The sequence below is a fragment of the Diabrotica undecimpunctata genome, chromosome 6 (assembly GCF_040954645.1).
Source record: "Diabrotica undecimpunctata isolate CICGRU chromosome 6, icDiaUnde3, whole genome shotgun sequence".
NCBI classification, from domain to species: Eukaryota; Metazoa; Arthropoda; class Insecta; order Coleoptera; family Chrysomelidae; genus Diabrotica; species Diabrotica undecimpunctata.
Window position 1 is genome coordinate 20,540,119 of NC_092808.1, and position 24,551 is coordinate 20,564,669.

A 24,551-nucleotide genomic window follows, 5' to 3' on the forward strand; every position below is an offset into this window, starting at 1 on the left:
AATATTCCAACTTTCTTCTCTTGATGGTGATTAACAGCTCCCGTTCTTTGTTCATTCTTCGAAGAACTTCACTATTTGTTACTTTGTCTGTCCAAGGTATTTTCAAAATTCTTGTGTATATCCACATTTCGAAGGCCTCTAGTTTATCAATATTGCTCTTGTTTAAAGTCCAAGTCTCTACTCCGTACAGCAGTATCGAGAAGAAGTAGCGTCTAACCAATCTCATTTTCAGGTTTAAGTTAATTTCATGACTTCCCAGAATGTCCTTCATATTAACAAAAGCAGCTCGAGCCTTTCCAATTCTAGTTTTTATTTCTTCTGTGATGTCATTGTTATTATTAACGCTTGTTCCCAAATATTTATATTTGTGCACCCGTTCGATTTTGTTATTGTGAATGTACATGTTTGCACTCAATCTTTGTTTTTTTGAAATAATCATGAATTTCGTCTTCTTGACGTTCATTGTTAACCCTTTCTCTTCACTAGCTGTGACTACCTTGTTTAAAATGGCTTGCAGGTCTTCTACTGTCTCCGCCATTAAAACTGTATCATCCGCTTATCTAATATTCTTAATTGGTTGGCCGTTAACTTTTATCCCAATCTCTTCTTCCTCCAATGCTTTCTTCATAATTTCTTCCGAATAGAGATTAAATAGCATTGGTGACAACACACATCCTTGTCTAACTCCTTTTTTAATTTGAATTTCATTTGTTGTGCTATTTTGGATTTGTGTCTAACTGTTTAGCTTCCAAAATCTCTAAAAGTTGGTCATGCTTGACGTTATCAAACGCCTTGTTGTAATCAATGGAACAAGCAAATACATCTTGATTCACATCCAAACACCTCTGTGTCAAGATGTTAAAGGCAAATAATGCTTCGCGAGTTCCATATCCCTCCCGGAATCCAAACTGAGTTTCTCCGATATCTTCTTCCAATTTTCTGTAAATTTTATTGTGAATTATTTTGAGGAATATTTTTAAGGTGTTGCTCATCAGACTGATCGTGCAATGATCACTGCACTGCTTAGCATGTACCTTCTTGGGAAGAGGGACAAACGTTGATCTTAGCCATTCTTCAGGAATTATACTGTTTTCATAAATCTTGTTAAATAAGTCTACTAACAAGTGGATTAGATATTCGTCTATCAACTTTAGTATATCCGCTGGTAGCTCGTCTGGTCCTGGAGCTTTGCTATTCTTTGAAGACTTCACCGCTTGCATTACTTCTTCTTTACTTATTTCTGGACCTGTCTCCTCTGGAAAATTATCACAAGGAGGCTGCCTTTGATCGTCAAACAGTTCATCTATGTATGTCTGCCAATGTTTTAGTTTCTCCTCTGTTTCCATTATCATGTTCCCTTGTTGGTCTATAAGTACTGTCTGCTTCCTGTTTCTATTGTTGATCATTTCTTTAACTTTCTTGTGAAGATAGAACAAATCATATTCGGTTTCCAAGTTTTCAATCTCCTTACATTTGTCTTGTAACCATTGTTTTTTAGTGTCGCGGATTTTTCTTTTGATCTCTGTGTTAATTTGCTTATACTGTTCTTCATTTTTGCCTTTCGATAGTCTTCGAGAATCACTAACAGGGAAAATTTACTGTCATCATGGCATGTATTTGTCTTTTATAGACGAATTACATGCTATGATCTTTTCTGATGGATATACTCAAGTTACAGTTGATATATCATGTAATCGAATGAACTATCTTATAAGTAAACTCGTCCCAGGAGCGCAACAACAATATTGGCAATATCATTTTAAAGTCGTCTACTTTAAAATGTATAATGTATGTCTGAATTGTCAATATAAATGAGTCAGATAAAATTAAATTATTAGAAGAATTTTTCACTAAGTAACAGAAAAACAAAAATTTGTTTAATTTATTAATGTTTGTATTTTGGGAACGATTTCCGAAATTGAAACGTCACTAAAAGTACTTTAACCTTTAATTGTGGCTTATTCCCATTTAAATAGTAATTACATTAAAACGCCACAAGAAAACAGCTGTAGAACAATATTAAAAAACGTGTCCTAGTAAAAATTTGTTGAATTTAATACTAGTTAATCAAAATTTATTACAAAATAATATTTAGCATAACAATAAATGTAATCAATATCCATAAATGAATTATACAAGCACTATAATCACATATTTGTTCCAATCAATACAAATTTCTTGCAAATTCCGATGTACTGACTAAAAAATGTACAGGTCAAACCTTCAAAATGCTCACGTCTAATCAATTCTTGGTGAATCATAAGGTTGTATGTACCTTTTTACAAATTGTGTCAAATAAAATCTAAAACTAAAAAGGAAGTACTTAAAAATCAATTAGCAAGAAAACAAGTTCCGCCTTCTTTACACTAACGAAATAAAATAACCGCCTCCAATAATTTTAATTTCGTCTGTTACGATTGTGTTGGCAATATAGAACCGATGTGAATTTATGATTTTATAATAAATTATACAAAAATACTACGACAATGTACTATACAATGTACGGTCAACAATACATTCGCTTATAGGGCAGTTTTTTTAAAAGAGGTTCTGGCATATACAGAAAAATGTAGAAAAATACTCAATTTCAGTCAGGTCATGTGTATAAAAAATATAAAAACTATCTGGGCAAATTTAATAGGTTTTAGATGATTTTAACTTCAGGACATATGAATCAAAGTATCAGTCAGACTGAATTCAAACTCAGAAAGAGTTTTTATCCCAGATATGACAACACAATTACAATTAACAGATCTTTCCACCAGTACGTCATCTTAAGACTAATAGTCCAGTCTTACATTCCCATCATCAACAGAACATTACAGATTGCTGTCGATACATTTAAATTTATTTACTTCTACCAGACGTTCTGGAAGTATCAACCAAGTAGTACGGTTAGAGAAAAAGTCTAGTCTTACTTCATTGTCACAAGCAGTTCAAGAACTGCTTGCGGATTCAAATACATATTATATTATTATTTCACCTACTTACCAAAACCGTAAAGATTGTAAGCCGATAAATCCGCGAATGAGCTGCTTAAGGATCAGGGGCAAGTTTTTTAATATTAGCCTTATTAATGTACATGCCCCAACAGAGGACAAGCAAGACGAAGAAAAAGACAATTTCTATGATGAATTAGAAAGAACATATGACAATTGTCCCAGAAATGACACTGAGTAGACATATGAGAAGCAGAAACTTAAAGAAGCCAAAAAACAAAAATAACCATATACAAAACCCTTATACAATCAGTGTTGACATATGGGTCGGAGACATGGACCATTTCCAAGGCAGATGAAAATCTCCTGCTTATATTTGAACGAAGGATCCTGAGAAGAATATTTGGTGGCATCTGTGAAAATGGTGTTTAAGGACATCTGGCAAGATCACAGCAGAACAACCCTCCTAGAAGAATCCTTATGTCACAACCTGTGGGAAGTAGAAGTAGGGGTAGACCAAAACTCAGATGGAGGGATGGTATAGATGAGGATGGTAGAAAAATAGGCGCAGCAAACTGGCAACAGTTGGCAATGGATAGAACTGACTGGCTTAGTAGACTTGGGAAGGTCGAGGCTCTTTTATAGGGCTGGAGCACCAATGATGATGATGATGACTTACCAAAACTTGCAACTCAAGCTTTCAGTCAAGTCAGTTCAAGGTTTTTCGGCATTTTTAATTGTTTATTTTTTGTTTACTTTTTTATTCTTGTTTTACAAAAAAAATTTTTATAAATCTATCGTGTAACACAAGTTTCATCTTGTTGGTATGAAATCGGCCTGTTTCGATAATAGCCAAATGGCTAAGTGTTCAGTTAAAGAAGGCATTACCACAAATTATTGTGAAAAGTAATAGTTTTAAGTACCTAGGATCTAATATTACAGAGTAATGAGAAAATTTATGGAGATGCATGTAGTAGAATTAGAGTTGGATGGATGAAGTGGGAGGAAGCGAATAGTATGTTGTGTGACAGAAAAATTCCAATGAAGCTGAAAGGAAAATTCTATAAAACTTTTATAAGACTAGCTATGATGTACTGAACTGAAAATTAAACAGTTAAAAAGAAAGAGAAATAACTAATGTATAGTGCAGAAATAAGAAGGCTTAGATGGATGAGTGAAGTGACGAAAAGGAATAAAATTAAGAATAAATAAACGTTGAGACGTTAATCAACCAATACGAAGAATTTCTGATCTCTGGGTTTCTAGAGGGGGTAGGACAGGAAGACCAAAAAGACCTGGTAGGAGAAGCTTAGACAGAAAAGAATGACGTTTAATGAAATATCATAAAATGACGTTTCAAACTTCATTTATGTTTTTATAATTTTTTTATAATAAATCGAGAACGATTGAATCTATATTAATATATAAGTGTACTATATAAGAAAGATGACGAAAAATTGGATCCATAGGGGAGGCCTATGTCTTGTAGTTGAGTTATGATATACTTATATTAATATAATTGTATATATTATATAATAATTTTTGAATGGTTTTCGAATCGATAGGTAATCCAAGCGTCAAATCAAATATAAAATTACAATCAGTTGTGGTTTAATCCCATATAAAATAATAATAAAATGCCACAAAAACAGTTTCAGAAATCTTAATTTATGTTAAATGTTCAACAAAAAATTAAAAAATCACAAAATGCCATAATAATGGGTTTCAATCATATGGGCAAAATAAGTATTTTCCCTTGTAAATATTTTTTGCTAACTTTGCTACCTAACAAGTAGTTAGTGTCTATCAACAATACACCATAGAATTAAAGCAAATGTCATTCAATCATGCTTAAGAGCCCTTTAGTTACTACAAAGGGCACGTTTAATAAAGGGACGTTTCAATAGTTCCCAGAAGGTTAAGTGAGGTAAAGAAAATATCGTTTTTATTGTTCTCCGGTGTTTAATTATTAGCTATTCTTAATGATTACATCCAGAAATAATGGGTGTCCACGTAAAGATAATGTATTTAATTACATCCAAGAAACACTTGAATAAAAGGGCAATACAATAATTCCAGATAAAAATGTTAACTACTTTTTAAAGTTGTGTTTTTATTTTTAATTTAAATTTCTTTGATGGTTTTTAACCACAGCGCTTTGTTTTAAAACAAAAAGCTTTGTTTGTTGTCTCAATCCTTCTTCTCTTAAATTATATCTCTCTAATAGGTTCTTTGAGACTAAACTCAACAATGATGAACGCAACCACCATTTCAAACGTGCAAGAGTACCACAAGGCAGAGTACGAGATTTGTATCTAATTTATAAAGTTGATACCCAACAACCATATTAACTGATCTGACAACCTTCACTGATGAAACTGCAATAATTGCAGATCATTGGACAAAAATCCTCTAGAAGCATTAGAAAACTGTGTAACCAACATAATTTGCTTCAAGATTGGCTCCACAAGTGGAAGATTGTAGTAAGCACTACACAATTTGCACAGTTAACTTTTACGACCAGACATAACTTATCTTCTAAAGTCACAATTAGTAATGAGCCCATCCCAGTGCAGAATGACGTGAAGTATTTGGGCATTCATTTTGACCAAAAATTGACGTGTAAGGTAAATATTTGAGCAACTCATTCGCAAAAAAATCAAAACTGGTACTAGAAAACAAGATTATAATATTCAAAACTATACTGAAACCCATCTTTAGAGAATTATGAGGATATGTAGGACATACAAATACAAAAATCTTACAAATTTATCAATAAATCAGTAAATACCAATTATGCCAAGGATGATGGTAGATGATTATTGGTAGTTATCCAATCAAACTTTCCATAAAGACCTGAGAATTCTTCTTCTGATTGTGCCGTCTTTTAACGAAGGTTGGCGATCGCTTCTTAAAACTTTTCCCTAGCTTTTGCAAGGTGAAATAGCTGTTCAACACTGAGGTCTATTCTCTGATATTCCTCAGCCAAGATTTCTTCTTTCTTCTCAAGCCTTTAACTTGCCAACTTGATATAACTTCTTCTTCTTAACATGCCATACACCAAAGTGCGTAGGCGACTATCTCATTACTAGAATTCTGTTCTTGGCGGCGTGACACAGCTCGCCTGTATTGTGTATTCCTGTCCATTCTTTAATATTCCTTAACCAGGATAATTGTTTGCGGCCGGCTCCTCTCCTACCTTCGATCTTCCCTTGTAGGATTAACTGTGGTATTTCATATTTTGCTCCTCTCAATATGTGCCCAAGGTAACCAATCTTGCGTTTTTTAATTAATTCAAAGAGTTCTCTTTCCCCGCCGGCTCTCTTAAGGACGTCATCGTTTCGAACTCTATCCACCCAAGGTATGCGCATCATTCTTCTCAATGACCACATTTCACATTGATATAACTGTGAGGTTATAATTTCTCCGAGGTATTTATACTTGTTGACTCTCTCTAAAGGTTTACCCTCCAATGTCAGATGTATGTTGTTAACAGGGGTTTTTGAGATAATCATGTATTTGGTTTTATCTATATTCATTGTATGTCCCATCTTGCTTTCTCTGTTATTGATTTCTGTAAGAATTTGTAAATATTCTATATTTTCTGCCATGACTGCGGTATCGTCTGCAAATCTTATGTTATTAATGATGATTTCTTCATAGTGCCTCCTGAAATATTACTAAATAGACCTGAAAATACCGGTCCTAAAAGGTTCTATACACAAATATACAGTTAAGCATAGATATTGAAACTTAATCCACGACAATACATTAATTAACGCTTTGAAAATATTCCAGCAAGAATTAGAGGACTAAGGTGACAGTGACCAAAAGATTTGGTTAGATGACGACATTTCCATGACAGTTATCCATGTATTTACGTAAGAAACACACCCGTTATGCTGCGATATGAGTTCATTCAATTAAAGCTCTTTAAAGATAATCTTTTTTAAATTTAAAGCTCAAATCTTTTAATATTCTACCCAAGGATGTTTTACTTATAGAAACTAGCAGGCTCTTTAGCCTGCAGCTCATTGATCAACGCTTCACGGGTTACATGTTTCTCTAAAAATTTATTTATTTCACATGTACATTATATATTATATCTCGAATAGCCTTCTTTTTTCCGGAGAAGATAAAACAGAATTTTTCTTTTCTTTTTCGTTTATTATATACGGTTTTCCTCGCCAATTTAGTGCAGCTGCAATCTTCTTCTAAAAAAAAGTTAAAATATTATCAATATTTTTAATTAAAATTGAAAAAACCTAAAAATAAAAAGTTCCTAACTTCCAAATGCAAAAAGAGAACAAAAAACAGCAAAAATTCCAACAAACTGACAGCCACAAGTAACAAACCAGAAATGTCACAAATTGTACTTAAAATCTGAAAACCTCCCCAAATGTCTTTTTTGTACCTATTTCATAAAAATAACATGTGTCTTTACTTAATAACAGGCGGTAGCTGATTTGTTTTTAGTTTTATGCGTGGAAGACAGTTATGCTAGATAAAAAGTATGTGTTTTACTCGCCATGTAATAATGAGGCATAGGTAAAGAACCATGGACTCAACTGTAACTATTTTAACAATAATAAAAAAAATCTTGTATTTTCGTACATATTTCCTTATCTATTTTAATAGCTTTGTGTTTTCTTTTCTTTCTATTCTTAGTCTTTGATTTTCAATAAGCTCTTTGGAATATTCGAAAAAACAAACGTTTTGTGTCTATATATCTATGAGCTGCAACAGTTTTGAGTAGTTATAAAATAATTAATGAAAAGAAAGTATTTCCATAAATTTGTAAATTTGTTTAAATCGAGATTTAATAACTAGTTGATAAAAAACCCAACTAATAATTATCCAACCTACGAAAACCAATCAAAACGTACCTTTCGCCGACACCAATTTTCCCGTGATTATATTTTTTGTACCTTTTCGTGTCGAACCATCCCCGATAATAACTAATAACTACATCAGGTAAGGCCGTGGCTAGCACGTAATCGTAGGGCTTCTTTGTTTCAGGCAATCCAATAAAATGATTAAACAGCCTGCTAGATTATTTTAAGCTACCACTCCCAGATAATTTGAAAAAACACCATTTTGTTGATGAAGCAACATGCACTTTTCGACGGCCGCATTATAATTACCTCCAGGGCGCACACTCCGCACTCCTTCGAATAAAAATAAAAATTTGCTCAAAACATCGTACAGCTGCGAAGAAAGAGTTTTCGCAATTAGATAAAGAGCGTAAGTTAACTACAGATTATTAATGCTATTAGTCGACAAGCGTTGGACTGCGACTTCTTACTTTTACGAATTTTAAGTGATAATAATTAATTCGAAAGATTACATGTACAGCCAAGAATATCGTCACTGTTCAGATCAAACTTACAAATTAAAATAAATTGAAATATTTTTAGAATATGCCTCTAGGATACTATTATACTTAAGTAAATAATCGTTTTGAAGTTTAATTTTCTTCGTAGAGAGATGAGATATAGCAGTGGACCCAAAACTATGGCCAGTAGGCTCCTATGTCAGTAGATTTTTATGAAGTGCCCAACGCAGACGCAAATAAAGTGAAGAATGAAGAAATAACTTTTAAACAGAAAAAAGGAAAGGATGGGTACGATCTCCTTCTGTCAAATATTCAGGGATTGAATCAGTTTAAAATGGAATGTTTATATCGTCACCGAAGAACCAAAACCGCCTAAGTGTACTTTATGGTTCCTTTACATAGATACATCTCTTCTGCGTCATTTGGCTTGAAAGCTGTCTAATTTCGACAAATGACACGCCCTTCAGTGACGTTATTTTAATACAGCCTATGTACATTCTGTTAAAAATACCGTCATTCTCCTGTCAAACAGGTGTAATATTAAGGTTATGTTGTATCGCTCCGTGTTTTGTGCCAAATTACAAGCGAAAAGGTAAGATTAATTAGTCAAATATATTTAACTTAGTTCTTAGCTAGTAAATTAACATTTTATTAAAATATCCTTATAATAACAAAGTTTATTTGTAAAAATTGTACAGAAACTTAACCATGGAGTTGGACGGTATTGTTCTTTGTAACTGACAGGACATACGTATCAAAATTCAAGTAGATAGGCGGTATTTATTTAAGTAAAATTAATAATCCAATGAAAACCAATTATAGTATCTTAAATTTTTATTTTTATATTTACATTATGTTAGTTTTTGGCATATTATTTAGAATTATGTTCTTCTATATATCTCACAATACATAAACATACTTTATGTGAGTTAATTAAAAATAAACAAATATTTTATTTTGTTTTTATTTCAGATAATATGGACTGGGAACTAGAAGATAGTCAGCAATCTGATAAAATAGAGGATTACGATTGCCTTTTCTCGAATGCCGAACTAATGACTGCATTTGACGAATATCAATCAAATATGAAGAAAGGTCGTAAAAGTTTGAATATTAAGAATCACAGAGAGAAAACTCTAAATTGCTGTTCTCATCTCCGGGAGCTTTAACATCTGCAGATTTTTCGTTATACAAGGGAATTTTAACCATACACAATAAAGAAATCCATACTGAAAATGTACCATCATTTGCTGAATTGAAAACCGTTCCTTTAGTTTTTAGTATCTTTAAAAAAGAAAATGAGCCAGCTAATTTATCTTCTGTTCATTTAGGCTGTAGTATATCCGACAAAGAAATTGTAGCTGAAATTAAACCTGAAGATATTGAATTAGACGAGACTCCTACAAATAGAACTAATGACCTTGAAATAGATGGTACTAATACAGAACCAACTAGTTCATCTTCTGAAGATGCGGAAGGGGCACTTTTTGACGGAAATGCACATGCACTATAGCAAAGAAAACTTATAGTCAACAAAAAGGAATGGAAAAAACCTAATAACAAAAATTTGAGGATGCAATCGGAAGCGTATTTAAAGTATCAAAGAACCAGAGAGGGAAAACTATATCAAGGTGTTGAGAGAGGTCAACGAAAAATTGGATCACCTTGTTCTTTTGATATGTGCCGAAAATCAAAGGTTAGAGTCTGTAATGAAATTACCGAGTAGAAGAGGCAAGAACTTTTTAGTTCGTTTTGGAAAACTATGACATGGGACCAATGAAAAACATTTATTGTCAATACAGTTGAAAAGCACATCATATCAAACGACGAAGAAGCCAAGCTGATAATTCTAGACGCCACTCATAGCTACAATATTTCCTAATTATTAATGGAACTAGAAGACAAGTTTACTGTAAAACTGACGTAAGTACATTTGGTATTAAAAAATGGACTGTATGCTACTGGCTTGACTTTAAAGAAAATAGTAATGGTATTAATCCTGCTCCTAATGTTACTTACTCAAAATCTACAAAGACTGCTGCAAAGTGGCACACAAAGGACAAAGATTTCGTTAATTTTTTTTAATTCTCTACCAAAAATGCCGTCCCATTATTGCAGACAAACAACAAGGAAGTACTTAGAGCCTATTGTAACATCACTTTTGCAACTTTACAGTCTTTATCTCGAAAGATTGCCACAAGAAAATTTGAAAAAAGTCAGTAGATTTACTTTTGAATCGATTTTTAAAAAAGAGAATTTGTCACTGTTTAATCTGAGGAAAGATCAGTGCGATTTATGTTGAAGCAAAATTATTGAAGCAAAATTAAAAAATCGAGATATTATTACCGGCGTAAACAATTTCCATATAGAAGTTACTATATGGACTATAAATTTTTAAAGATTATTCTCAGAAAATTTTTTTAATTTATGACTCCATAAGACCAGGTAGATCAACTGGTGGTCCAACCGTAGTGGATATTAAGGCTATAAAATATAGTACCGGATAAATAACTGTAAAAACGAATTTTGATGACTATTTTCACTATTCTGCTTTACCAAGAAGACCAAAAAAAAATCATTCATGATAATTCACTCGCGAATGCTTCCCCTTTAAACCAAGAGAAGCGAAAGTTGACCTATTCCAAATGGAACAATCTTTAAAAATTAAAACTTGCTTTGTATTACGATCAGTTGCCACATGATCAAAATGATAGTTAAAATTTTTTTTCATTATTAATGTTATTTTCTGTTTAACAAATAAATACCTCCTTCATTATGTAAGTTGTATATTTATTATGTAGGACACAAAACCGCCTATCTTACTTTTCTATAAATTTATAATACAAAATACCGCCTAAGTAATAAAACAAACTGCAATTATGTAATTTCGCTAAAATAATGATATTCGCTCTGTGCGTAACCATGGTAGAGGTACCTTGAAACGATGCCAGCGTGCGTAGCGGCGAAATATGACAAAATTGGACCTATCCTTTTACGCATAAATTTTATCACAAATGGGTGCAAATACATGTTGCGTATTTAATTGTGCTAATAATAGCAAAAATTGTGAGTGTAGTTTTTATAGGTTTCCAAAGATTACATATAAATTAGAAAAAAGGATGGATTCGTGCCATTAATATGAAAAAGGAAATATCACATAATTTCCTTATAATGCAATTGAAATAGGAAAAATTTAAATAATTTACCTTAAATGATATTTCATAAGGCTTTAAGCTAACTGCAGCCTGCCTGATGACTTTAGCTTTTTTATCATAACTTTTACTATTATTGTTTTAATTGCATGCTCTTTCACATGAAAAATTTGATTTGCCGTACTAAATTTTTCCCTTTATTTTCCGTTTGGGGTTGAAAATATAAATTATGATGAATTTTTAGAAACCTAGTTTTTAATACTACATTTATTTTGTACATAAATTAAAAAATATAATAAAAAAATAATTATTAATAATTGTCAAATGTTTAACCTTAAATTGGGAGGTCCAAAACTGCCAGATGAAGGCAATAGGTGTCGCGGCAGTCACGCACGGAGCGAATACCCTTTTAAACAATCAAGAACATAATCATTTAGTTCAAGATTGTGTTATTTTGTTGATAACTTTTCTAATTAATTAGTTTTTACTGGCTCCTAAAAAATTGCCTTTTTGGCAGTTAGGCGGTTTTGGTTCTTCAACGACGATATGCTGATTATAAGGGGTCTGATTTGAAATTTCTTTGTAAGACTGAGACGTGGTCAGCAGATGGGGAGGTGATTCATTATAGTTTTCCAAATTTTAAAATTATAAATTCTTTTTTATCTAAAGTCGATCACAATATAAATGTGGTGGCGTTGCAGTTTGGGCAAAGGATGATATAAAGGTTAGTTCCATTTTACTCGATCCGTACTGTTTTGAAAAAGACATTGAGGTATGTGGGCTGAAGTGGCATTATAATTTAAATAATACACAATTTTAGTATGTTATAAATCTCCTAAAGGTAAATTTGATATATTTTATGAAAAACTTAATCTTATTTTAAATTCAAATTTTAAACCAAATCAATTTACATCTTTAATAGGCGATTTTAATGTAAATTCCATGACACTAAATAATACACACATATTTTCTGGTCTTCTAGCATCTTATGAATTATCTCCCAGGAAATTTACAACTACAAGGTCGACATCCACATGCGGAAATATTTTAGATCAGATATATACAAATTGTGATGATTGTATCCGCACTGTAAATGTAAATACTGAATCGGATCACTATATATTCCTTTTGAGATTAAAATTTATTAATCTAACTATGAACTCAGTTCGAAATACTTTTAGAGTAACACATAAAGGCGCTATAAATGCATTCAACAATCTGCAGAGTAAAGAAACATGGCAAGATGTTTATCATGTACCTGATATTAAGAGTAAGTATAATCCCTTTCATGATAAATTGCAGTTCTATTTCAATATTAGTTGTCCTATTAGGATGACGATTGAAACTTCATAAATAAAATTATTTTAAGCTAATATTGTGGCTTATTCCCAATGAAAGTAGTAATTGATTATGTAGGTAAATCTTCACCTAAAAAACGGCCAGTCAGAAGTAAATGCCATGAAAGGGAGAATCGTTTTATTTTAAAAATGACCATTTTTTACTTTACTTTTCATTGTTTGTCAGCCTATATATTTGTACCTTTTCCATGAAATTTAATAGCAAAGGACAAAAAGAAAACGAAATACTAACAAATAATTTAAAGCCAGTAAGCATGTCTATAGCGTTCTGCTACAAGGAACGAGAGAACCATTTCTAAACAACTGAAGTAGAGATGGATTCGCACTTGATGTAAGTCGCGTCTTAGATGTTTTTTAACTCTGTTATTGTATGTGAGATTTTAACTAGAATCTATAATACTCTAAACCTAAAGTACAGTGTTGGAATGGTCAATTCCTTCGGTATTTATGGTTATTAGATATTTCCTTCAAACATTAGAGGTTTCAAATATCGTGAGAAATGTAGTAAATGTTTTTCTATTGTTGGCCCTTCATATAAATATATATATTAGCAGAGGGTCTTTAACCAAGATGTTCTTTTTCTTTCTAGACCTCGTTTTTTAAATATTTTTCCTTGAAGGATGGCTTGAAGGAGAGCATATCTGGATTCATTTCGCATAATATGTCCGAAGAATTGTAACTTTCGAGATTTAATAGTGATTAGTACCTCTCGGTTCTTATTTATTTTTCTGAGGAACTCATCATTTGTGACTCGGTCAGTCCACGGGATCTTAAGTATTCTCCGATATAGCCACATCTTAAATGTTTCCAGTTTTCTGCACATGTCTTTGTTTAAGGTCCACGATTCAACACCATAAAAAAGGACAGAGAAGACGTAACGTCGCAGCATTCTTACTTTTGTATCAAGAGAGAGGTTGTGACTCTTGGAGAAGGCCCCCATCGGATTGAAGGTGGAACTAGCTTTTCCGATGCGTGCTCTAATCTCCTGGTTGTTGGTCCATTCTTCATTGATTTTGGTACCGAGGTAATTGTAGTGCATCACTCTTTTTACAGGGGATTATTGGTTGACATAGAGTTGACCTTCTTCTGTTATCCTTTTCTTGCTAACTATCATAAGATACTCTTGCAAAAGGGATACTTTTGGGAATAATCAAAACGATCAAAAATATCTACCAAAACAATACAATAAAAGTAAAAGTAGAAGAAGAACTAACCGACCCTATTGAAGCCAGCAATGAGATAGGACAAGGAGATTCCCTGAGTCCTCTATTATTCAACCTGATTATGGATGAAATAATAAAAAAAGTAAGAACTGAAAAAGGATACCAAATGGGAGAAAAACAACTTAAAATAATCTGCTATGCAGAAGACGGAATCCTACTCTCTCTTAATGTTAAACAGTCAACATTATGTGTTAAGTCAATAATTTAATGTGTTCTTTTTGGTAAATTCATAAATTCGTTAAATTTTTAATATTTTGCATCCAGTCACATCAGTGGCGTGCGATGCTCAACTACGTACCTATAAAATATATGTTTTATATATTTTTATTTTATGAAAATGATATTTTTTTAATATACAATATACAATATTACACGTCATTATATCTTTTATTCAAACGTAAATAACAACAAAAATAAATAATTATTGTACAAAATTTATACAAAAGAATTTTTTTAAGTACACTACTGACATTCCGGAAATAAAATCGGCCATTATTACTATGGTTTGTTTTTTAACCAGGAAGAGTAATTTAAATTTACCGGGCCAAATGCTTGTTTGTAGTTGGTCCAACTGTAGTCAAGTTTACTCCACTAAATTATGACATTTTGACACTAATGACATTTATGAAATTTTAAAATCGACGATTTTTTGTATTTTCTGCGTTATTCCTTTAATTTTTAGATCTTTCGTTTGTATTTATTTAAAAAACAGTTCTTTTCAGAACTATTTAGCGACGTATTAATGTTATTAAGGTAAGAATATGGATTCAATGCCAAGTACTTTTGGTAATTATCCTTCTTCACATAAAAACGCCGAGTAGATTTTGGTCACTTATCATTAAATAAAAAACAATTCATTATAAACATGTACAAGCAAATAAAAATTGATAATCCTGGAATGAAAATAACAGCCACAGTAGCAAAAATAAAACAGGCAACATATTAGTTTTGCAGAATAATTATTGTTAAAATCAAGACTTACTAAAGTAATGTGCTAATTTTAGGTGTTGCGAATTCAACTAGAACAATTAAGGAATATAAGCAGCGTCAAACAGTAAGATGCCCTAAAAATATTGGCGACCGACCATCTATCCTTGCAAGATACGATGAAAGAGTTAAAACATCTGTACGACAGATAGTACACAGCTTCTTTTTCAAGAATGAAATGCACACTTTAAATAAAATTTTAAGTGAAATTAAAAACCGCCCATATCTTCCAAATATGTGTCGTTCATTATTATATAAATTCTTAAAGCAAATCAATTTTAAGTAAGTAAATGTGGGTTCTTCTTCTTCTTTTGGCATCATAACACTGGATGGGTCTTTGCCTGTCTGGCTATGTCCTTCCATTCAGATCTCTCTTGTGCCCTTCTTCTCCATTGTCTTATGTTCATTGTTTTCAGGTCGTCTTCCACGTCATCCAACCATCTCGTTCTGGGCCTTCCTTTTTTTCGCCTTCCTATGGGCTTCCATTGTAACATTTTCTTTGTTGTTTTTGCATCGTTTTGTCTCTGCACATGTCCCAGCCATGACAGTCTTTGACTTTTCACAAATCTTACAATGTCATAACCTTCATTTAACTCATTAACCTCGTCGTTTCTCCTGATTCTCCATGTGCCATCTTCCTCTTGTACCGGGCCATATACTTTCCTCAGTATTTTTCTCTCGAATGTCCTGAGTTGGGCTTCATCTTTTTTCGTCATTACCCAAGTTTCACATCCATAGGTTACTACGGGTCTAATCAGTGTTCTGTAGATAGTCATTTTGGTTCTTTTGTCTAATAATTTCGATGTCATCAATCTTTTATTAGCATAGTATGTACGATTCCCGCTGGAAATACGTGCATTAATTTCGCTACTTACGGAGTTATTCTGATTGATTTCTGTGCCGAGATATGTCATCCACTCGTTCGATAGTATAGTTGTCTATTGTGATAATATTTTCATTGTCAGTTATTCTTTTGACTGTCATATACTTCGTTTTTGCTTCGTTTATTTTGAGACCTCTTTTTCTTGCTTCAGGATCAATTTGTTTAAACACTTCCATTAGTCGTGGCTTATTCCTACTAATGATGGCTACATCGTCTGCATATGCAGTAATTTGTACTGATTTGGTGTTTATATGGCCGGTTATATTGGTTTTTCTGATGACTGCCTCAAGAACTAGGTTGAATAGCATGGTTGATAGGGCATCTCCCTGTCTTACTCCCATGTTGATGTTAAACAAGGGAGTCAGTTCTCCATATACTCTGACTGCGGCTTTTGAACCCTGCAATGTCATTTTTATGAGGCTGATGTATTTCTTAGGTATACCTAGTAAGTAAATGTGGGTTAGCCACAAATAAATAGTAAATAAAAAGTGCGACACAAACATCTTAATATTGTGTCTGAGTTAGGCAATCAATTAGAAGATAAAGAGCTTTATTCAAATGTACATTTTATTATTTTGTAGGTAGGTACTTGAAGAGAAGTTGAAAAAATATTCTCATTGAACGTGATGATATTATAAGATGGAGACGTAATTATCAACTTCTATAAAAGAGTACAGAAGTTTATTAAAATTTTATTAAATTGTATTTAATTTTTATTGTAATTAGAAAAACAAAAAAATATATATTGGAAGTGAAGTGGAAAACAATATTATTCAAACATAAACAAACAAAGTTAGGTTAGAATCAACGTGTGAGGTTGTCCGATACTGATTACTGAATTACCGCAAGGCCGAGATAATCAACCAAAAAAGAAGATGTATTTGGTGACTTTTCTAGTAACTTTCTTGGGTGTGAATCCGTCTTTTTAGTTTACTCCTCCTGGTTAAAAAATAAACCATAGCTACTTTTGACGCAAATATTTATTCATAGGTTCCATCCTTAGTATAATATATCGATTTGTTTATAATTAAAATATCGGGAAATAATTAATCACCTGTCAAAGTCACGTCAAACATTGTAGCTAGTAATGTAACGTCAGTTCTGTCGTCTATCAGCTACATGTAAAAATAACAACATGTTCCATCATTAGTATATTATATCGATGGTGAATACTTATCTACAAACGACTATATAATTTTACAAATAAACATTTACATCTTTGTGTTAATTGATGCGGTTTGATTTTGTTAATAAAAGATGTTTGATTCGCTGTATATTAGTAATGTCTAGTCACTTTCAGTCGGTCAAAATTTAACCAACATAGAAAACAAATTATTTTATGAGACAGTTGGGACTGGTATCATTAAACAGAGTGCATCATAGAAAATCAACTGTCTTTACGACGTATAATGTAAGCAATAGTTATGTATATACAGTGAACACCAAACAGGTAAAAGGTTTGATTTAAATAAAACAACATTATACTTACAACGCCAAAGCATCGGAAGCATCAGCAAACAGTTACAGGAACCGTTCAATTTTACGTATCTCTCCTTCAGCCGAAATATAAGGAATTTCTAAGAGCCAAGGGATATCCCGAGGGATTGTCCGCTGGTCCCCCGCTATTTCTGGCCGACGCCGAAGCAACTTCGATGCCGGCGTCGGGATTTAGAGGAACAGGAGTCAGATCATTCGAAGCTGTTGTACGGTGGCTCACTAAACATGATGGATGTCGGAGGGTTACATTCAATCAAATCTCCCGAAATAATCTGGAGTTTGATTTGATGGCAAGCGGGATAGTTGGTGGAATGCCTTTCGAAAAGAGGAAGAGGGGCAGAGGGAGAACGCAATTTCGGTACATTTCGGGCATATCTCTGATTGCTTCCACCGTGCCAATGCCGGGAGGCTAATGGGATCTCTGGGGTACGGAATTAGAGGAATGAACGAGACTATCAAGAAGATTTTCTGCTAAAACGGTCGTTTTTACAAGAAAACATTGACTTTATATTCCAAGCTTTGGAATAAATTCTAATTTTTTATATATAAATTGTTCTTAAATTATAAAAATAATAGTAAAACTGAGATTTTTAAAAAGCTTTAAAATATCTTCTACATTACGTAAAATTTTATCTGGTTATGTTATTCATCCATATGGACATGCGTATGCGCTTCTTTTCTTTATTTAATAATTACTAAGATTCGAGGTATTGAGCTGAATTTATAAAATAATAGTTTTAGATTTTGTAAATGTTTTGATGTCGTGTACGCAAGGCAAGAAAGGCAAGGTTTTATTGTACATGTTTAATCAAAAATTAATAAAGATACTAATACCTGCCCTACACGTTATGTGACCAATTTTTTTTCGCAAATACAGTCAAATTATCGGAAATTTTATTCAAATAGTTTATGTTGTTTAGTTCAATGACATAAGCGGCAGAAACAAGATCCAACATGGAGAAAACAAAAAGAATGGTAGAAACAGAGATCAAAACCCTTCGCAAAATCGATGGTAAGACACTATCGAACAGAGCTAGACGTACAGATATTAGACAGAGATACAAAATGGGGAAAACTAAGGACTACGTTAAAAAAAGAAGGATAGAATGGACCGATTATATAAGCCGAATGACAACAAATAGAGTAGTGAATACGACAAGAGACAGTACCCCAATAGGAAGACGATCAGTAGGAAGACCACGAAAACGATTGAACAATACAAAAACCAAGTAAGGTATGGCCGGTGAAAGAGACATTGTTTTGCTAATATTTGGATCAATGTATTCACCGTTAAATTGTAAAAAAATGGTTGATTTAATAAATATTAAAATGCAGTGGCAAACTGTCATAAATTGTACTAAAAATTAACATTATTTGGCTGTATGCCAAAAGATAAAAGGCCATAGCAAAATTCGGAAGAAGAAGAAGCGTACGTCTAATCATTTATATTTTTATTTACAATTTTTTATTTGTAATTTTTCTATTTCTCTATAATTTTTCCAATGGAAGAAGTTGAGGATGAAGACACTAAGTCACTTTTAACCGAAGAACAAATTCACGAATTTCAGGAAGCGTTTGATCTTTTTGATAGGGACAATGACGCAACTATTACCTTAAAAGAATTTTGTACAATAATGAGAGTGTTTGGACAGACTCAGTACGAAATTGAGCTAGAAGAAATGTTTCATGAAGCAGATGTTGGTGAAAAAGGAACGATTAATTTTGTAGAGTTTTTGGGAATAATAAAAAAACACTATGTAGAAGATAAAACGTCAGAGGGAATTAATGAAGCTTTTAGAGCGTTTGATCCTCTTAAGAAAGGAATTATTCCCGCAGATGACTTAAGAGAGTACATGATGTCTTATGGTAAGTTATTTACTTTTAATTTCCTTTGAAGTCTAAATTACATCGTATAATATGTATTGCATCCTATAATAATAGGTCCCGCTTAACTTAATGATACATCATTAAAGCAGGGAACCACAATGTTTAGGTGGTAGGGAAGTAGAAAAATTATCTAGTCAAATTAAGTGCAGTAGTTAAAATTTCGTAATCGATTTGGGAGCAGTGTGAGTTTTCAATGCTTACTCTGCAACAAAATAAGTCAGAGATCATAGAAACAGAATCTAGCTCTGCCAGTAAATCCTACTTTCGTTTAGTAATTTTTTAGTGCCTACAAAATTACTAAACATATCAACTAAAGCCTAAACACTACACTAAATGCAATGTAAGGTAAGGTATCACAATGAAAATAGTAAGGAAAGAAATAGATCATGATAAAGAAACAAAAAAAATAGAAATTAGATATAGCTATCATATTTGAAATAAAAAAAATTAGACAAAAAGCATAAGACAACTGCATAATGGTTTATAGCGTAGTAACACAATATGAACGAACACGCTGCGGGGGAGCAACTGTTATAAATATAAAATGGAAAAATAAAATAACAACAATTTTTTAAATTGACAGAGATTATTTAAATATTTTAGTAGTACTTATAGGCATAAAGAAGGTAAGCCACTTGAGCGCACTTTGACCTTTGACCTCCGAGGCTTCAACCGTACGCGCAGCCGCTTCGCACATATAAGTATTTTATTCCGCTTCGCGCATATAATTATTTCAGTAGTTTTAAAGGCTTACTTAGGCAAATAGGGAGCTAATGGCCCTACCGTTTAATAGTTTAAGTTATGCTTATTTATTTACAATAATTTCCCTGGGTCTCTCTAGCATTTTTTAAGACACGCCTACTACACCCTCCAGTATCAACACTGCTTGGTTGGAAATTGCTTATAATGATATAATTATACAATGGAAAAACATCAAAATTTGTATAATCAATATAACAAAGCATACTAAAGCCAAAAAGGAAAAAAACACACCACAAGAAAAAACTAGGATTGGAGAACAAAGAACTAAAAAGAGCAATAAGAGCAATAAATGACGGAATAAACGAGATGCTTACGACATACAGAATCAAAAAAGAGAATTATCATGGCATAAGTTTAATATTAATAACCAACATGATATACACGTAAGACAGACATGAGCTTATAAAGTCATAAGACATTTAAATCAGACAGAAAAAGTATGATCAAACCAAAAGTAATCAAAAGTCAGTGTATAGACCACTACAAAGCACTTTTACAAAAATAAGACGCAGTACTAAGTAATAACATAGATTTAGATGGCAATAGGCAAATCGAAGATCAACGAAATAACAGCGGATGAACTACGATCTACACTTGAACATATGAAAAATGGAAAGCTGCAGGGATAGATAATGATAGACACAGACCTAATTAAATTCACAATTACAATTTTTTTACAATAGGAACAAAATGGATTACAAAAAGGGTGCCTATGCAGTAATATTACATTTAAAATCAAAAAACTCATCGACAAAGGCACACATTGACTTCGAAAAAACTATTGACCGATTCGACCCAAAATAAGTTTTGAGAAATAAACACTTACATAGTGGTGTATACAAACTTAATTGGTGACTGCCCAAAAACTTATATCGGTCAAACTGGTAGAACCTTTATCAAACGTATAGCGGAACACAAATGGGCTTCCAATAATAAAAAACAGATTCTACGTAGGTGCTTCACCTTCTAGATCATAATCATTCTATTGGTGACCAATTTCAAATTCTCCATATTCAAAATAAAGGCCTTAAGCTATCCTTATAAAAATCTATGGAAATTTTCTTTTTTTTCTCATCCCATAACTAAATTCCAAAGTGTATTAAAATTCTAATTATTGTTATAATTTTTTCTAAATGACCAACTGTAGATAAACAGCTCTCCCCTTAACTATTTCAGTTAAGGACTATAAAGTGTAAACACATATTAAAAATACACCATTCAAAAAATGCAGTCTGCCAAAACAGCTGTAGTGATAATAAATTATAATAAATTTTGTAAAAGTGAAAAAAGTTTTCAATGTTTTATCTTTTATAGTTACTATAGTTTTTGTTTTTCAATGGATAATTTCATATTATATATTTAGGCAGTGATAATAAATTATTGCAGCATCCTATATAGATTGTCTTCGTTTTCCTTTTTCTGTATCTTCTTCTTATCCCTTATCAAATTGAAAAAAAGAGGACTTAAAGAGTTTCCCTGTTTTATACTTGCTTTGCATGCCATTGGTTGTTTGATCTTCTAGCTTTGTAATTACTTTGTTATCTTTGCATATGTTTTCCACTGTCTTGTAGGACCTTGGGTAAGGTCCATGAAGCCAAATAAACAACTCAACTGTAAAAACACTTTTTAATACATTTATTTATAGGAGAAAAACTAACTGAAGAAGAAGCAAATGCGTTTATTAAAGCAGCGGATTCAAATAAAGACGGGCAAATTATGTACGAATACTTCGTTAGCAAAATGGCGTCCAAGCTAGAAAAGAATGACAAATACCAACCGAAGTTTGCAAAATCAAAAAGTAAAACCAAAAATTAATGTATCAAAAAATATTCAGAAACGATAAGGTATACAGGGTGAGTTATAACAGTTGGAACATAGACTAGTATCACATTATTTGGACCAAATATGCCTGATGATGATGATGATGATGATAGTGTGTTTGGCATGGAGTTAGAATCCATTTGCCACAGATTTTTGAATGATTTATGTTATGTTTATGAATTAAAACTTGATTGTAACAAATGTATATTATATATCCGGATGTATATAAGTGATTACATATAAGTTCGTATATTGATTTCTGATTCAGTAACAGTAGGTGGGTTATATTTACTGAAAGTTGCACATTACTTTTAACCAGGTTTTCATAAAATGTAGATGAGACTGCTTTATTTTTAATACATCCAAACAGGATGTGATTAACATCACTTCTTCTTCTAAATGTGCCTATCTTCTAGAGATGTTGGCAACCCATTGACCCATCTTATTCTATTCACAGCAGCTCGAAATAGATCTGTTGATGTTAGAACAGTCCACTTCCTAAGATTGGCCAGTCAGGATGTACGTCTACGTCCAGGGCTTCTCTTACCCTCAATCATCACACTGAGAAATATTATCGCATGAGCACTTTCCTTATTCTATAATGTTTAATCCAGCCAGGTGAGCAAGAACAGCACCGTGACTAGGTTTTAATCTTGTGATAGTTGCTGCTGATCGTTTGGATATATTATAATGGAATATGTGTGGTAATTCTGTTAGGGATGGTAACGTAGGATGCATCTTGTAATAATGATTATTTGATGTATTTGCCAATATTTTACATCTGTCTTGGTAGTTAAAATTTATTTTTTTATTATAAAAATTGTTTAGATCTGATACTGTGTAGCTATATTCTTGTATACCAGAACGTGTAAAATCCTTAGCCAGCTCGTCTACTATTTTATTACCTCTTATCCCGGTGTGACTTTTGCCCAAATAAATGTAACATTTTTGTTTTTTTTTTGTTTAACGTCACATATCAGGTCACATGTCTTATGGTTTAACTCAGTATTATTAAGTCCACTAAGAATTGACTTAGATTCTGAGATGATCATAGCATCTTGCAAATTTTCGTGCTCTAGCCAATCCAGAGCTTCCCTAATAGCTACTGCTTCTACAGTATAAATAGAGCAATGTGGAGGAAGTTTATTTTAAATCATTTGTTATTGGCAGGAATATACACTGCAGACCCTACCTTCCCATCGTTCAGTTTAGAGCCGTCTGTGTAAATTATAATTTTATTGGTATATTCACTCCATATGGAGTTCAACAACTTGTTATTTATTTGATGTGAATCTGAATATTTTGGAAATATTTTGGAAGATAAATTCTAATTTATAGAATAGTATAATAAAATTTGTTGAAAGTGTGAACTGGCCAAATGTGCCTACTAGACCAAATATGCTATAATAAAATGTTCCAATGCAGGAAATTCAGTTTGTTGAAGTTATTTTTTGTTGTTTTTTGATAATATTTTACTATATCTACGTATTGGTGACAAATTTGGCCAAAAGACATACTTTGTTATAGGAGGCACAAATAAGATGGTTCTTGATGATGAGATTGCGTCGACAAAATTTTTAGGTGTTAAAAATTATTAAAAATGAATAAAAATATAATATAAATACTATTTTTACGTAATATTGATAATGTTGTTTAATTTAAATTACAATAAATTTAAATTTAACTGTTTTCGGGGAAAATACAATTGAACAGTTAAAAGAACCACATTTCTTCATTAGGTGTGATTTGTTTCGGTTGGACAATTATTTTTAGTGCAAAATGACCCGGTTTCATCTAAACGTTGAAAAAAAACGTATAACATTATGTGGCTGACCAACCTTAAACATTTTCTTGTACCTATATACAAATAATTTACGGCATTTATTCATTTTTAAAATGATTGTGACGTGAAATTTTAACCAAAGAAGTAATGATAGCTTTTTAAAAAAAGCACATCTTCCAGCACAACAAAATAATATTTGAAATCTTCTTCTTCAACACTAAATTATCAAAATGCCTTTGTTTTCGAAAACGTTTAAAATGATCGTGTCTAGACAACAGTAACAATATTACATAAAAATAATGTATACCTGAAATTTAATGTAATCAATCAATGCAAGAAAATGTAAAATTATATAATACAATTAGAGATTTTGTCTAAAGTTATGTCTATGTATTATGTACAATATAAATATACATTATAATTATTAGCAAAAAACTCACTGCATATTTTGACACATTTTATTAGTTATATTTGATCCAATTCGCATATTTTGGTCCAAATAAGCTAATCCTAGATCCTCCTAACACTCCAATAGTTATAACTCAGCCTGAATATTGTTTACTTTATTAAACAATTTATAATTAATAAATTATATTGTGTTTTAAATTGTTGTATCAATAATAAAGCAATTTCAAATATTTTTTAGTTAGTTTTGTTTGCGAATTGACGAAGGAATTGTAATTAAAGAAATCGGTGGTAGGAGTTCCACTTTTTGAGATATATTTTACGGACTGCCAATTAGTGATGGGTCATTCACGAACAATCTGATCAAAGGTCTTGATCTTTACTCTGTCCCGTAAAAACCGATTGGCCAAATTATTAACACCTGAATCAAGTGTAATCCTATTTTTATGTGCGAATAATTGGTCTATCTAACAATTGTTTCTCCCTATTACGAGATCATCCGCGAATGCGAAGGGAGTA

At 32.2% G+C, this 24,551-nt stretch overlaps 1 protein-coding gene across 1 annotated transcript; it reads left to right on the forward strand.

The window, feature by feature from the left end:
* The first annotated feature begins 18,798 nt into the window (after positions 1–18,798).
* LOC140444779 (calmodulin-like) lies at positions 18,799–24,239 on the forward strand. The gene is made up of 2 exons (XM_072536540.1): positions 18,799–19,240; positions 21,669–24,239. The coding sequence occupies exons 1-2, from the start codon at positions 18,877–18,879 to the stop codon at positions 21,836–21,838; spliced, it is 534 nt and encodes a 177-aa protein (XP_072392641.1). The 5' UTR covers positions 18,799–18,876; the 3' UTR covers positions 21,839–24,239.
* Positions 24,240–24,551: the final 312 nt, after the last annotated feature.

Bases quoted from the DNA above. Each gene is read 5' to 3' on its own strand.
- LOC140444779 (XM_072536540.1), top strand. From the start codon at position 18,877: ATGGAAGAAGTTGAGGATGAAGACACTAAGTCACTTTTAACCGAAGAA. The intron at 19,241-21,668 runs GTAAGTTATTTA...ATTTATTTATAG, and splicing joins AGAGTACATGATGTCTTATG to GAGAAAAACTAACTGAAGAA.